The sequence below is a fragment of the Aphis gossypii genome, chromosome 1, assembly GCF_020184175.1.
Source record: "Aphis gossypii isolate Hap1 chromosome 1, ASM2018417v2, whole genome shotgun sequence".
Classification (NCBI taxonomy): domain Eukaryota; kingdom Metazoa; phylum Arthropoda; class Insecta; order Hemiptera; family Aphididae; genus Aphis; species Aphis gossypii.
In genome coordinates this window covers 70,537,626-70,555,015 of record NC_065530.1, presented here as the reverse complement: position 1 = coordinate 70,555,015, position 17,390 = coordinate 70,537,626, and the positions used below count along the sequence as shown (strand labels likewise).

At 25.6% G+C, this 17,390-nt stretch overlaps 2 protein-coding genes across 3 annotated transcripts; one reads left to right on the top strand and one right to left on the bottom strand.

The window, feature by feature from the left end:
* Positions 1 to 585: 585 nt before the first annotated feature.
* Positions 586 to 3,329, top strand: LOC114126096 (transmembrane emp24 domain-containing protein 6). The gene is made up of 4 exons (XM_027989974.2): positions 586 to 1,063; positions 1,144 to 1,340; positions 1,840 to 1,906; positions 2,921 to 3,329. Exons 1-4 carry the CDS (start codon positions 782 to 784, stop codon positions 3,146 to 3,148), a joined length of 774 nt encoding a protein of 257 aa, XP_027845775.2. The 5' UTR covers positions 586 to 781; the 3' UTR covers positions 3,149 to 3,329.
* Positions 3,330 to 3,470: 141 nt separating this feature from the next.
* LOC114126100 (cilia- and flagella-associated protein 44) lies at positions 3,471 to 16,063 on the bottom strand. 2 transcript variants are annotated; one of them, XM_027989980.2, is made up of 21 exons: positions 15,878 to 16,063; positions 15,387 to 15,552; positions 15,178 to 15,317; positions 13,746 to 14,040; positions 12,582 to 12,923; positions 12,050 to 12,292; positions 11,667 to 11,792; positions 11,356 to 11,544; positions 9,722 to 10,206; positions 8,858 to 9,143; positions 8,391 to 8,773; positions 8,200 to 8,304; positions 8,088 to 8,120; positions 7,649 to 8,009; positions 7,372 to 7,554; positions 6,570 to 6,962; positions 6,307 to 6,490; positions 5,853 to 6,166; positions 4,724 to 5,137; positions 4,508 to 4,642; positions 3,471 to 4,107 (listed from the first exon to the last, which is right to left on the bottom strand). In XM_027989980.2, exons 1-21 carry the CDS (start codon positions 16,030 to 16,032, stop codon positions 3,535 to 3,537), a joined length of 5,505 nt encoding a protein of 1,834 aa, XP_027845781.1. In that variant the 5' UTR covers positions 16,033 to 16,063; the 3' UTR covers positions 3,471 to 3,534. The 2 variants fall into 2 exon arrangements, with proteins under 2 accessions (XP_027845781.1, XP_050052930.1); XM_050196973.1 differs by lacking the exon at positions 8,088 to 8,120.
* Positions 16,064 to 17,390: the final 1,327 nt, after the last annotated feature.

Below are 17,390 nucleotides of genomic sequence, written 5' to 3'. Positions count from 1 at the left end.
CAGTTACTTAGATTGGCATTTTCTTTACATGATTTTATTTTCAAAATATTTCGCTTATTTTAATGCTATTTATAGGCATTTATAATAGTTAAAATTAATATTTAATTACTCCAATTATTATGATAACGGGGGGTGTGAGGGACAGAGCCTCCCACTTTTATATTTTAGTAAATTTTCAGAACCCCCCCCCCCCATTGAAAATTCCTGAGAACGCCACTGATTGTAATAGATATTTCAATTCGTAAAAACAAGTAATCATGCTAGTGAATCCAAACCACGGTACTAATAATTAATATTATAAATTACTAAATTAAATTTTTTTTTTATATAGGATGTTTTTAAACGGTGGTCCAAAGCACAGTAAGTTGTCTGTGGAAACTATTAAAGAAACGATGTAGAGTTGTACCTAAATTTTAATAAATATAATATTTTCAATTTTTTTATAATATTATTATCTTCTTTATATTCGTAATCCAAATCACGGTTGTTAACAATGAATTGATAACCAAATTCGCTCCGAACTTCATGTATGACACGCAATTATAAAATCATATCAACTGGTAAATACTAAAATATGTGATATAACATTAATGATAACGTGCCGATGTGTCGTGCTTATGTGTAGCTTGTAGGTAGTTGACTTAGATCTGCGGATTGGGTAAAAGTGATTCGTTCTTCAAGAAAAAGACAAAATGTCTTTGAACGTGCAGCTGTGAACATATTTTTACCCTAACCTAGTTTGTAGTGTTCTCAGAAGATTTGCACCACTGACATCACAGTTATGATCACTAAACACCAGAAAAGTACAGCCGTCCACTGGTTGTCAACAATTGGTCTATGTTATATTGTCGCTATGTTTTTTACAATGTTGGACGATGTGAATGGCCAAGCACAACCAATACCTGCTCAAGAACAGCAGCCTCCACCGGTTCAGCCCACGGCGCCGTGGTACGAAACCTTACCAGCCGTTGCGATGGATTACAAAGTAATCATCGACCCAGGCAAAGAAGATTGTTATTTTCAATTTGTCAACCCTGGAGCAACTTTTTATGCAAGCGCTCAAGTATGAATGAAAAGCCTTTAAATGATTTGTGACCGCTTTGATGCTAGTTAAATACTTAATAATTATATTACTCTTGATAGGTACTAAGAGGAGGTGATGGGATGGCTGGTTTTGCTGTCAGACATCCCAATGGCCAGATTGTCCACCCGTATCAGTGGAAAGCCAGTTCTGATTATCAAGACCAAGAGTCCACAGGTGGTTACTACAGTGTTTGTATAGATAATCAGTTTTCAAAGTTTGCTGCCAAATTAGTAAATTTGTATATCACTGTCATAAGGTTAGTATAATGAAATCTAGGGGAAAAAATCCATCTGGAATTGTATCATTGTATTTCCATTTTACACTTTTTTTTTTTAATTTTTCCTGTTTACACAATCCCAATATAAAATTAAAATTCAATTGATTTCAAGAGCATTGTGTTTATCTACAAATTACCATGTTATTTTTATTAAATCTCTGACTTTTTTTGGCATTTTACTAAAAAAATTCCCTTACCACTATTCTTAAACAAATATATTCATTCTCCAGTATTAATATTTGTAAGTATCTCTGTTATAGTTTTAAAGAAAATTTTAATTTTACAGGTAAATTTATTCACTATATAACTATTATTAAAAATAATTGTAAACGATATTATGATGGATACATGTATATAATTAAACATACTGGAAAATCATGCATAACATTTTTTTTACAGAGGATTTTTTCCAACTATCAATATAATTTACAGTAGTAAAAACTTTGTATTTATTTAAATGGTTCTTGTTTATTTTCAGGTATGATAAATGGGATGAATATCATAAAGAAATAGAAGATATGAATGTCGGCGTAGAAAATTTTACAGTGAGTCATAATAAACATCTCAATAATTTTACTAGTGCCTAAAAATTAATTTAATAAATTATAAACAATAGCATCTACATATCAATGCTGTTTAAGAGTCTCAAAACTATAATAATGAAAATTTGATATAAAACCATAATGTAGTAAATTTTTTATAAGGTATAATTAAACCAATTTGTTATTAATTCAACAAAAATTTTAATATTATGAATTAGATTTTGTATTTAAATCCGTGTATGGATAAGTAAATCAAATCTGCTCACTCTTACCAATTTTCAAATTATAACCACGAATGATATACATATTTATCTGTACTCGTATTTGAAAAAGTGGTAATATGAGTATTTCTGATTTTATTGAAGTTTATCTAAATAAAAATAATAAGTATTTAATCTAATTAAGTATCTATATTATAAATTAAAATTGGTTTTCTTGAAATTTAGTAATAGTACAGTCTTCTAATAAAACTATTTCTAAAAAAAAAAACAGGTTATTGAAAAACTACTAGTCTAAGAATTAACTAATACTTTGTACAACTCTTATGAATGAATCACTAAAACAAATAAAAAATAAACTTGTTTTAATTAATTTGATTAAAATTAATATATAATTGTTTAAAATAGGTATAATTTTTTTATAATATGACATAATGAGAGCTAACATATTGTATTCAAATTTAATATCTATCCATCCTACTTATTTACAATCATTACAAATCTATTTACCATTTTAGGTATAACAAATACTTTCAACCTATAAAGTAAATACAATAGGTAAATCTTATTATTATTACATAAACCACTATCCACTCATTTACTAATTTTTCAAATGGTTGTCTCTACTGCTAAAAAATATATTAAAAATCATTGATTATAATTCATAATCTATGGGTAATGTGTACCAGTTTACCACTGTTATTTAATAGTATATATCAACTGTGTATTTTATGTATGAAACTATTGAAAGCATATCCATTTATCATATATTTCAAATATTTATTATTATTTGTTTCAGTCCACTGTGAAATCAGTTGAAAATAATATAAATCACATGTTACAACATCAACACCATGTCCGCAGTCAAGAAAATCGTGATTATAATTTATTGGTTGATAACAAAACATATGTGAACAGGTGGTCTATTATGCAAATTTTGTTAATAATGGGAACAACTACCTTACAAGTTTATTTTGTTCGTAAATTGTTTGAAACTAAGGCTGGAAAGTCAAAAACGAGGGCTTAAAAAGAATATCATATTTGTGTATGTAAAATATTATGTTGTTTTATTATTGTCATTCCTTTTTTTTTTTTAAGAATAATGTATCTTTTTATAAATTAATAACATCAAGTATAATATTATTAATATGTATATTTAATCTGTGATTAATAAAAATGGTAAAATAGAAATTTAATTTTATTAAATATTTTTTAATATTTTGATTTTATCCCACAGAATGTTCTAATGAAATTAACAAAAACTAAAATAAAATCTGATGATATTAATGATATCATAATAAATATTATTATCTTAATTTATAATTCGTTGAAAAAAAAAAATCAAGAAATATGTATGTCATATTTATTATTTGAAAAAACATTTACATACCATTCATGTTTTATAGTTTCGATTCATTTGTTTTTTGATTTATTATCACCATGAATATTATTGAGACTACCATTGAATTCGTTATCATCTGACAAGCTATTTTCTGACTCGGCCATCTCGCTAAAAACATATTCTGTAACATCTCCAACGGTCTCTGTTGTAGGTGGTATCACTTCATCATAATAAGTCGTCCATTTATTTGTTCCATACACTTCATCGATATTTTCAAAACTATCATAATTTGATGACTGCTTTGTTAACCGTGATAATGATTGTTTAGACAAATTTGATATCTTCGGTTCAACATTAAACTCCATATTATAAGTAAGTTGTTCATCGTTAATTGTCCAAGATTTTTCGCTCTCTTCTTCTAGAGTAGGAGTTGTAACTAAGGACCGGTCATTGATTACCTGACTTTGTATAGGCTTTGTACACGATTGTTTTACTATAGGAGGGAACATTTTGCCTTTGCATTTATACATGTTTATTTTCTCAATAATATCTTGTTTTTGCTTTAATAATGTATCATATGTATGTTTAATGGCAGTTAGTTCCATAGTAAATGATGTTTCCAATGTTAAATTTTGAAGTTTTATCTGAGGATTAGAAAATATTTTCTGTAAGATGTGTTTAAGTATAATGCTTACTAGAAATTTGTTGGCCCAAACCAGTACAAATTATCTTATGTCAGGATAATAAAACATAATACCAATAATATAATGTATGCATTCAGCTATAGTTTTTACATTGATTTAAGTAAACAAATTTCTAGTTATTGTTAGTTTCTTAATTATGTTAAAATTCTTAAGTTTTATGTATGTTTATAGAGTGATTCTAAAGTATTTGTGTTAAAATAAATTTTCAAAAACACTAATAATTGAACTTAAAACTAGTTAATAGATCTATAAACAGGGCTAACATTTCAATTACCTAAAAATATTGGTACCTACTAAATTAAATTTATATATCCTACTTATTGTAAAAAATATTAATTACATTATTTTTTTTTTGTTCTGTCAAAAACTGTCGAATTTTGTTTATGTTTCCACAGACATCTTTTAAGATTTTTATTTTGTAAGTATTCCATTTTAACAAATCAATTATTAACTCTGTTTGAGAGTTGATTTTATTCTGAAACATATAAACAATTCCTCAAATATGTAATTTATATTCCTTTATACTATATTATAATATTATAATAGGTATAGATACTTCTAATAATCTTATTTCTCGAAGAAAATATTCCTTTGTATCTTTAGCCTTAGATTTAGAGTTTATAATCATATAGCTGATTATAGTCATTTCCATTTCATCTAAAAAATTCCAATCTGTTTCAATTTTAAATTTTTTTATCATCTCATCTTTAATGGCTATTTTATAACTTTTTAGAATGTTCTCCATCTTGGTTATTTCTGTACGAAACTGTTTAGCAACTAATTTTTCATTTTTTAATGTATATATTATCTCTCTTCTTTCTTTTTTTAACTCCATTACTCTATTTGTTAGATCTTGCATGACATTTCCATACAATACAATACAACTTTTCAATAATTCAACTTTGGTCATTTGAGATTTATTTATTAAAATTGTGGTTTTAACTTCATTTAGTTTCAATTGTTTTTTTATCTATAATTCAAATAAATATAAAACTCAATAAACATACCATTATAAATAGGGAGTTAAATCAAATAATTATTTTTTAAAACTATTAAAATTAATTCTTGTAGTAACAGAACTAAAGTACATAAAATTGAATCGCTAAAAAAATAGTTAAATAATACATATTATAATAGTATAATAGTTATATTATACACAACTTGAAAAATGTATTTGTTGAGTTAAAAGCAAAATGCCATATATTTTACTGTCAATCCATAGTTTGAAATAATTGTAACTTTATATTGAAGAAAATATTACCCAAAATACTATTGTTTCAACATGGCCGATATAAAATTGTTTAATAAACAAGAATTATAGTGAAACTTCTAAGATTTTACATTGTTTTAACTGTTTTCTAGAATTATGTGTTGGTTTCGTAACAATTAAATCAATGTATCATTATAAAATACAATAAAATAGATTATTATTTTAATATATTATTATGGTAACCAAATTTTTCACTAATAGAGTAAAAAACGCCATATGAAAGAAAAAAAAATTAATAGAGTATAAATATTTATTTATTTTGATTCTAAATAAATGACTATCCCTACTTTTGAATTATTCTGTTATAGTGTCACTAAGAATCAATTCTTTCAAGTCTGACAGAAGCAAATCTGCTTATATTTACAGTATTAATATCTAGCTAAAAAACATATAATTATATAAGTAAAATTCTAACCCGATATGCTTCTAGTTCATTTATATTTTGTTTTAATTCATTTTCAATGGTATCAAATTCTTCATAAGTTAAACTTAAATGTGTATTAAAAACATCCATTTTTTTTTTATTATCCTCTATGGTTTTTTCAATTTCATATCTTTTTGACCTCAATTCTAATGTAATATTAAATAATTTTGGGTCACAACCTATTGGTAATACGTTTTCATCAAATATAGTGACTCGACTCATTGTCGTGAATGATTCTGCACTTTCGTTAATAAATTCTAGATCAGATTCATCACTTCCTCCAGATGAAGAAGATGAAAGTGTATCTAAAAAAATGCATAGATATTTTCCATCAACATACATAATATTTCATGAAAATTAATAACTTGAGTAGATAATTTTTAAGTGAAGACACTGTAAAATAAATACAAATTAATAAATTAATAAAATGTATTATGACAGATACCTTCAACATCGTCAGATTTGAGTTTAGGTACTTTTAATTTCTTTTTGAAAATTTTTTTAAAATACTTAGCAAACTCATCATTTCGTATTTCCATATCAAAAGTGTGTTGAATGTCTAATAACATATTTGCCTTTTTATTGATAATATCATTCAAGTGTTTGATTTCTTCTTGAATGCTTTGTATCTAGCAATAATAAAATAACATTTATTACCTAGTTAATATTTATTGTAATTGGTAGAAGTTTATTATATAAATACATTACTTGATTAACTTTATCATTTTGTAAACCTATTTTAAGGCTTACACTTTGTAAATATTCATCTTCAACTAAATCAAAATCATTCAAAATGATCAATTCTTCTTCAAATGTTAAAGCCAATAAATCGAGGAATTTAATTTGGAGCTTAACACTTTTTCGCATTTTATCCAATTCATTTAGATCATTATCAAACATGTTGATTTTTGTTAACATAGTTCTATGCAAACACATATGTCTATACTTCAATTGTTCTTTTCTCATATTTAGCATAATGTTTTCTAGATGAGTAAGCTCATCAAAAATTGCATTCTTACACATTTGACTTTTTTCTGATTTCAAAATCAAATCTGTTGGATCCCAATGAACAATAGGTTCAAATGAATCAATTAAGCCATGCTATAACATAGTTAGATCAAAAATAACCAATTAGGAACATAACAAAATTGTATTGACATGTATATGTCATACTGTTAATTTATACGACACCGAGAATGTTACCAGTCAAGATGGTGATTGTTTACAGCAACCAGTTGTTATAAGTTATAACAAGACATATACATGTACCGATGTATCTACATGTAGTGTAGATACTCTTAGACTTTTTTCTAGGCTTAAGTAATATTTAAACAATATGATTTATTAAGAGGACGCAATACCACATGTGTTGTCTTTGTCTTACACACATACAGCATAATAAATTGTCGTTCAGCGGAATCAATTTAAACAATTTTAAAAATTTAGAAATTTAGAAATTAAATTATTACTTATGATAATAAATTTACTATAGTTCTGTATTGTTTCTTACATCAATAGATTCATCCAATATAACTTCAGGAAAGTCTGACAGAGTCTTTATTTCTGGATCATTTAATTCCTTTTTTATCATACAAACATCAAACTTGAATTGTTTGTAATCTTGTATTAAACTTATTTTGCGGAGTCTAAGTTCTAACACTTTTTCATTAAAAGTTGTTTTCAAATTGTAAACCTATTAGTTATTACATAAATACATATAATATGATATATCCTTAAATTAAAATAAATGTACTTATTTTAAATATTTTAAGTAATAGATAACTAACCTCTTTTTTAACATTAATATATTGTTCAAATTTATCTTCCATTGTAACTATTTCATTTTCAGTCAGCTTGAAATCCGATCCTGTTTTTAAGTTCATATAGCCTATAGTATCCCAAGCATTTTTTAGTAACACTTCTTCCTCAATAGTATTATTATCTGGTTTATTATTATACATATTTAGAATTTTAAGAATTTCTTGATTTTCAAAATCTCTTCTTGCAGCAAACCTATCTATAGCGCTTTGAATTTTCTTTGGTAAAGAAGGATATTCTTCAAGTACATTTCTAAGAAATATTTCTGATTCAGATACATTATGGATTTGATTGTGAACTCCTTTGTCTAATATTGTCGATCCACGTTTTCTATAAATACATAAAATAATAGTATGAATATCAATATGTTATTAATATTTATTATTATTTTGTGTAAATTATATAAACCTTATATTGTTTGGAACCTTTATTTCCTCAAGCCTTAGCAGCGTACACATTTAATTGATTTTCATTAAACACAATAATATTTTAATTATGATTATTAAAATTAATTACTTACGATTGTTTTGGAAGTTTAAGTTTCTTAGATAAAAATTCTTCTACTAAACTACTAAATAAATTATGACGCACTTCATGGTATAATGTTTTGACTACTACATCTCTCCTATAAATGTTTAATTTAAAAAATAAAGATATAAACAAAATTAATACTTATATAAAAATAATTCTTGTTAAATTAATTACACATACGAAATTGCTCTAACTGCAAATTTATTAGTTAAAATTGGATCGATGAAATAATTTTTCAAATACTTAAGACCTAATGAGCTCTTTTCATAATCAAACGCTAGCTTCAAATGTAATATATTCATTTCAGATTGTGCTTCTTTAATAAGTGAACTATTAATTCTCTCATCTAATTGAAAATAATCATCACTTAATTGTAATGTTTCTGGTAATGACTTGTTACTGACTATAACTTGTTTGAACTTATCTCTCAATTCATTTAATAGACAACTAGTTTTATCTTTTTCTTTATTAGCAAAGTTTAAGGCTTTAAGGTTTTCTTTATGAATCTTTCTTTCTTCCAAACTTAATTTCAGATCTTCATTAGTAGTTAAAATATCTTCTCCCTAATTTATAAATAAACATTTATAATATTTATGATTTGAAATAATTATATTACCTACATTTTTATGTTATAGCATAAGACTTACTACCAATATTGATGACTGAGGAAATTTAGAAATTGAAGACATACACTTCTCAATGATTAGATTATTACATTGAAATATAAAACTAAAAATGTTTCCATCATCACCACAAGTGTATAACATACAGTTATCATGACTAAAACACAACATATTTACTCTTCCTTTTTTATTATCGTGAATCGAATATTCAATATAGTCACCAAAATCTGATACATCTTTTACTTTAACATTTGTAAGGCGTATTCTACCATCAGCAAATCCCATTAAAATTGTTAATGGATCAGTCCCACTTGAAATCATAATGAAGAATATATTAGAATATAAAAAGTTAGTTATATCATAAAATGAAAACATTGTGTGAAGGACGAAGGTTAACAAATGTTTGTAACTTAAGAAAAATGGATTCTAACAAAAAATAAAAAAAATTATTGTACTTAAAATTTAAATAGAGGAATTTAAAAATTATATTACTTATATAATATTACTATATGGTTCATATATAAACACATATATTACTTATGTAATTATCATTTAACTTATTCTGTATTATTCAATTTTATATATTTATAACTTATAAGTACCTATATACTTAAACATGGGCTTGAAAAAATTAGAAGGGGATGCAAAAGCACAAAAACAATATGTGCACCTGATGACTTAAATTTCTCATTGATTATGATACAATTAAAATAGATAAGTTAAAATATTAAGAGGTACTCAATTCCACCGAGTCTCCTTGAAATTCAAGCATTAGCTGTTACTTAAAAAGGTGCATAAGGTAAAAAGTATATTGTGTACGAGTACTACATGCAGTTAATAATTTTAGTAAGCACTATAGTATTTATGGGTAGTATAATATATACTTACAACATAGTAATCGCAGTTAGTGGAATATTATTTTTATAAGGTATTATTATATGTGCATTAATTACTGGTCCAGACATGTTAAAATCATATTCATATAAATAACCAGCGTCATATCCATCAATCGATACCCATATACCTTTCTCTGATGGAGTGTATATTGCAAACAATACAGGGTTTGGTAATGGTGGAATAATGATTTTTGGCGGTTCGTTTTCTTCAGAATCTTCGAAATATAACATTTCATCGATTTCCAGATCAGGATTTTTTTCTCTAATGATTTTCAATTTCTCTATATTCTCTTTTTTTTTCTGCTCCAAATCAAAAAAATATTGTTGACGTTGTAGTTCTGACTTAATGCTCATAGTTTGTATTATACGCGATTCAAGTTTTAACAAAAATGATTCTGTGGTATATGGTGGACGACTTGCAGGAACTTTCACTTCTACAATATGTCCAGTATCACAACTTATTAATACCATCTGTTCCTAAAATCAATTTAAACATTCAAAAAATCAAAAAATATAGAATTAATAAATAAGGTGTAAACGCGTAAAATATTTTTATATCTAATTGATTCCAGTGATTAAAAGTGATTTTTCTAGGTACCTATATGGTCAGTAGTCGAAGTGGAGTAGATACAGAGTGATGGCATCTCACCACCTATTATAATCTACATTTGTCATTCCTCCACTTATAGACATAGGATAATAGGACATATAGGACATAGGACCATAGGTATAATATAGGCATGATATAAACAATAGCATAAAAGTTGAGGTATCCCTCCACTTGTTTTGAGCCACTTCGATCACTGAATATGGTAGTGAAAACATTTCAATATAGTACCTATTCAACTGTTATCACTAGGGTAGTGAATTTGAATTAAGTTAAATTTATAACTTTTAATTCATAAGCCAGCGCGAGTTGTGACTTAATGAACACAATTCGAGTAGTACCTATTAAATTACTTTAATTACTATCCAAATCCAACTTGTGTTTAACTTAAGTGACTAAATAACTCGAATTTTCCAATAATTTTTTTCAATTAAAACTTCATAATTTCAAGACCAAATATCAGTGAAAAATTTCCACAGTAAAATGCTCTAAAAAAATTTCGATTAAATAATAGAAAAATAAGAAAAATAATTTGATGCCTTGATAAGGTATCTAATATAATTATTTCAAGATGACTCCTCTAATTTTGGTTACATATTTTATGTAGGTATGCAGCCATTGCAGGCCCGTACACAAAAAAAATTTTCGGAGGTTCATAAAAAAATTTACAATAATCAATATTTATCGATGAATGATGATATAAATAAATTACACAACTATCAATTTTCGAGGAGGTTGAACCCCCCCCCCAAATATACGTAACTGTAGGTATGGACTTTTTTGAAAACATATCATAGAGTTTTTTTGATACACATTTTATGGATTATTTTTTATTTTTATTTTAAAAATATGGTATTCCTTTATAATAAACCTAGGTAGATAGATTTTTATATTTTTAAATTTAAATTTTTCAGAGCAATTCAAATTTATTTTTCTTTATTTAAATGCATTTTTCAGTATTTATAATGCATTAAATTCACAGCCCTAGTGATTACTATACATAACGCAAATATTTTTACTTCTGAAGGTTTCCAATGAATAAAAGTGACTTTTCCAGGTAATGGAAACATTCCAATAGGACTCAACTTGATAGGTTCAGTTTTTATTTTGTAGATAAATATTGTGTTGTCATCACTTCCAGATAAAAGAATTTTGGCGCTAGGGTTAATGGACAAATGTCTGATAGTACTAGTATGAGGTTTTGAACTCTAAATAGAAAACAATACGATTATTGTACAATAATAAATTAAACTATCAATATTCAATCTATAAATATTTCTATACATTTTAATGATCTAATAGTTATTTCAAGTTAGTACTTATAACCTACTTGTACTTCCACTAATTCGGTAAGATTTAATTCTTTTTCTTCAATACATTTTTTGAGGGGTACGGTGACTATTTTTAAAATTCCAGTTTGAAATCCAATCACGAAAATATCTCCCGAACTAGCTATCTACACAAATTATTAATTTAAATTTGGTTTAAACATTATTGGACTATTTTCTATAATTATTATAAATAAATAAATATTATAGTATAATATATTTGATAATTATTTAACCACGTTTGTAGTCACATATTTAGGGATATGAGTGATATGACTATGAGGGTAATCACCTAAAATATAAATCTGGAGCATCAAAATAGGTACTAAATATGTTTCTTATGATTAAAAACACTATATAATGATAAAATATTAAGTTCATATACCTTTAGAGGTAACCAAATTGACGAAGTTATTGGTACTTTAAAATTGTAGGTAAATATCAACTTTTTGTTTGTGACATCATACACGTGGAGCCAACCATCCAACGAAGTAGTAGCAATAAAATAACCGACAGGTGATGGTTGCAAAGAAGTTATTATATCGCCGTGAAACTTGGCTAACCGTTTTAGCGGTTTCGCGTTTGCGACCATTTCGATGTCAGCAAGCCATATTCCACCATTACCATCCTACAATAAAACAACAAAAATAATAAAAATATAGGTAACCAAAAAGTTTACAATAAGTATACCTATACGGCTATACGTAGGTATATAAAAATTTTAAATCCCCAGTGATTAAAATAATCCTATAGGTACAGACGGTATACAGTATATATAATAACGTGTATTATATACTTATATTATGATGTTATACATTTTAATTACACAAATTCACCTCATCACAAGGTCTATCATAATGATGAATTATTTAATATATAGCTATTAGCTAGATTTATCTAGTGAATAATAATTATACCTGAATGAAATAATCGTTCGATTTGTGGTCGCCATCTTCAACCTTACACATACCCATGATTTTTGCGTTACCCTCATTGTCTTGAACGCTAATCGTAAATGACGGTTCCATTTCTAGTACACGGTCATTTTCAGGTGGATCAGATGAATCAATTGTACGATAATACCAGAATTTGATCGTACCGTCCATGCTGATGCTCGTTAATAGTTCATCATTTTCGGAGTACAAAAACATGATTATCGGTGCTAAATGACATGGTTTTCTAAATTTTCTCGTTACTTCGACGTCGATGAATTCTTTATTCCACACCAAAATATTACCCCAATCGCAGCTGGATATTACCTATTGTTAAATAGGTAAAAATATTTAATAATATGATCTTTTTTGTTTATTGAACTAAATCATTCTTGAAAATTGGTATAGATACTATAAATTTGATATCCATCAATTAAAATTTGAATATAGGTAGAATAAAGCTTAGCTTAGAAATAGATTAATATTTTCCATATTAATGTTTTGTTCCAAATTTTTTTTTATCGACTTTTCAAAAAACAATAATTATAAAAAATCAAAAATTGTAGTTGTCTATAAATAGCTCAAAATTAGTCAAAATATTTTGAACATTTAATCGCGTAAAAATAACACTAACATAGTAATATAAACATTTGGAGAAAACTTTAAGAAATTACAGTGAGATTCGTTTTTGAGTTGCAATAATATAAAAATTGATTTTTTTGAAAACTATTAGAAAATTCTTACTTTTGACCTATGTAATGCACCAAGCCACAGTGGCGGTTCTAACTTCTAACGTATGGGTAGTGTTGACACTGGGCAGCTGTCCATACCAAAATTTCTGGTGTCCCTTATTAATGAGAAGGGGGAGGAAATTAGAAAAATTATTCGCAGTTAAAACCTAATTATAAATCTACTAATGCCCATACGAAAATATAGTCCTAGAACAAAATTCATCACTTACTAAAATATATTTTCCCCGCATTACTCAAAAAAACTTAATACGTTAATCGACCATAATATTAATTTGTATTTTATAAATCTGACTGAGTGTACTGATAGTAGCACAAAATACAATTACTAACATTTCAATATACGTGTATACATAACATAATAATATTTAATCTTAAAATAGGACTGTATTTATTTTACTTTCTCATCGGGCATCGAGAAAATTCCAATAACGTTTGAAACTTCTGTTTTTCCAAAACGTCCGAGTTGACCTTGAAGCTTTAATCCGGTAAATGTTTTTGCCATTTTCCAAAATTTTAGGTGCCCCGATCCTGCAGTTACCAAGTGGTCGGATATAAAGTTCGAAAATCTACAAACGTATACATTTTGATTGTGAGATTTAGTCCTCAAAACTATTTTCGATTTCTTCCAATCCCAAATTGTTAAAGTGTTATCGGGTTCTCCCGCTTGTGAACACAAATATTTACCATTTTGGCTGAAAACAAAAATTGAATTTATATTATACTTTGAGCGAACCAATAAATTTATACTGGTTTTACAATAGATTGTTTTTTATTTATATAAAAACAAAAAATTGTTATTGTCTTTAAGGGCAGTTTTACTACCTACTTAAATTTTCAACATTGAAAATAGTTTTTGGTAGCAAATTGAATGTATCTTCACAATAATTTTCAATAGGTGAAAACAAATTAAGGAAAACAAGAATTGTTATGCAATATCTATTGTCAACCAAATCTGTTTTGATTTATTAAGTAATTCAAAAATAAATTTCTGTAGATAGAGACTTAAATTTTTTACAAAATAGGTATAAATTATTATAGCCTTATTAGAATTTACTAATTAAATTAATGTTTGAAATATTTTCAAATAAAATAGATTGAAAATGTAATACAAGATTCTTCATAAGTATTTTTTATATCAATTAAAAATTATTGAAAATACAGTCATTTTTTAAAATGGGTTTAAAGTCCAAATGTTTATAAAATTCATCAAAACCATGAGAACTTGCAAATTATATTGTAGATTAAAATACATACAATTTTTATTTTAACATCTAATGTTTAAAAAAATTAAAGTTTCTAAGATTTCTTATAAGTTTTGTTCGTGGAAGTTGAAAAAATCTTCAGCATAAAGCCATAACAAACACATTTTATGAGTGATAGACATAGAAGTTCAAGTCTTAACAGTATTGGATATTCAAACAAAAATTTCAATTTTAATAACTATACCTCTTATTTTGTTGGTATTCAAAAATAATTTTCTTGGAGAATTGAAACTTTTACTTATTACGTATATTGATATATTTACTGTCTATATACAGTGACATTTTCAAAACATTTTAACTTTAATTTAAAATATACATTTACTAAGTATTTAATAATAATTGTTTAATGACTGTCTTTAATCAGAATGATTTCTATTGCATACTTTAGTACCTATGCAATGGTTCGTCATTGAATTCAAATAACACATATACATTATTGTAATTTACTTGATGACCAGGTATACTGTAACCATATACTTGATAAATACTATAAGTAACTACCTACTCAATTTTTATATTTATTATAAATTATAATAAGTACCTAGTTAAATTATACTTTACTTATACCTATAGGATAACCAATTGTTTTGTTGCTTAGCACTGCCTTTGAGAACACTAATTATTTTAAATGTTGGCCATTCGTACACAACAATCAATGGATTAGTACAATTTTCTCCTACTGCAATTTGGCTCAAAACTGGATTTTTCTAATAAAACAAAAATTAATTTCTATTAGGTAACTGTCGAAAACTATTCAAAATGTTGAGTAAGCTTACAGCTATATGTCCTATTCCTCCATTGCCAGCGCATTTTCTAAAATTCAATTTCCCTTCATTGATATCAAACATAACTATATAGCTACCTGCTGCATATACAACTGTATTCTTGTCAGCTGCACATATATTGAACATTTTAGAACAGCAATCGTAGCCAAAAGAATGACTTAGATAAAGAAATTAAGAATTTTTAACCTCTATATTAGTGTCACTGAATGTCCCATTCCATACATCATACAGTTTATATAACTACTCAATAGATTTACATGTATTTAATAATAAAAAAATTATAAAATCAATTAAACTACATTATTATTTATGTATATGTAATATCGTTTACCATACTTAAATTGGCTACCTCTTGATTGTAAATTTAAAAAAAAATGAAATTAGGTATAACTATACACTAAAACTAGTAAAACTACAATTACACATTAACATCTATACTCTATAGTATGTGCAAAATACTATTTTGATCTAATAAAGGATACTGAAGTTGTAGTATATTTTCATCTATTGTACATTTTATACCTTTAATTGGTTTAGATATAAAATCACTACTTTTCAATAAATTATTGCCATTGTTTTTATGGCTATTGATAGTTTCATCAGTGATGTGTTCATCATATTCTTCATTGCAAAACATTTTGTATAAATTAAACTAAACTAAACAGGTATTTAATTTTAAATGCAACAAAGATATCAAATAAAATAATAACAACAGTAGGTTTTGTTGCCTAGCAAATAATCTAGTATGAGTATTAAGTTTAATCAATAAAATGTAATGAGACATTTTCTTCTAAAATCTAGGAAATAACATAACACAGTTATTTGCTAAATAAATTATATATATTTATACATATCATTATTTTATAACACAATAACATTAATTGTAAAACAATTTTTAACAAAATTATATACTTTTTACATGGAAATATTATTTTTACATTTTTAAAATTACAACACAAAAATCTAACAATAATGCTACATCTTAAAATTGAAATTAATTATTAAATAAGTCCTATTTTACAAATTGTTAAACTAAACACCATGTTTAAAAATATTAACATTATTTAATAAAGGGTATAATTATTATGAAATCCACAACAATTGCATAATTATAATAAATGTATACAAACATCTACAAAAATAAACAAGATCGAATATAAGAAAATTAAATTTAAAAGTTTATAATCAAATAAATAGTATATTATGTATTAAGAGGATGCCATACCTCCTTGTTTTTTGTCTTTGTCTTACTAATGTACATCATAGCAAATTTGCATTTACCAGAACCCATTTTTTGTTATAAGCTTTAATATTAAAATCAATTAACCTATTATTTAACTTAAAGTAAGAATATTATCTAAGGCATCAGTTGTGTTTTATTTATGTTTTTAATTTTAAAGTGAATAATAACTACCTATGTAAAATATTAAAACTTTAAAATTCTTTCAACTCATTTAAAAAATAAAATATTATCAATAAAAGCCTAGATAATGCCCTAGACAACATTAGTAATAAATATATAAATATATTAATAAGTAAATTGACTTCATTATTAAAACTAACAAAATAAAATGGGTTCTAGTTAAATAAATTTCTTGTAATGCATGTTAGTAAGATGGAGACAAAACACGTAGGTATTATGTCCTCTTAAACATTTTTTCACTTCATGAAAACTTAATGAATTATTTTTAAAATATTAATTATAATATATAAATATTTTCATTACATAATGATCTATCATATAAATCATAATCGTAACAATTTATACTTAATACTAAATCAAAACCCATTAAAAATTTTTCAGATAAAATAATTAAGTAGTTGTATATTAATAGAACAAACTGTGCACATACAGTCATAAAATACATTTTCGAATAGTTTAATTTAATTATTTTCAATAATATGGTATCATAAGATATTTTACTATTCAGCTTATAATTGATATTTAATATATTATTATTTTATGATTTTATGGTAATAATAATCTGGCACCGT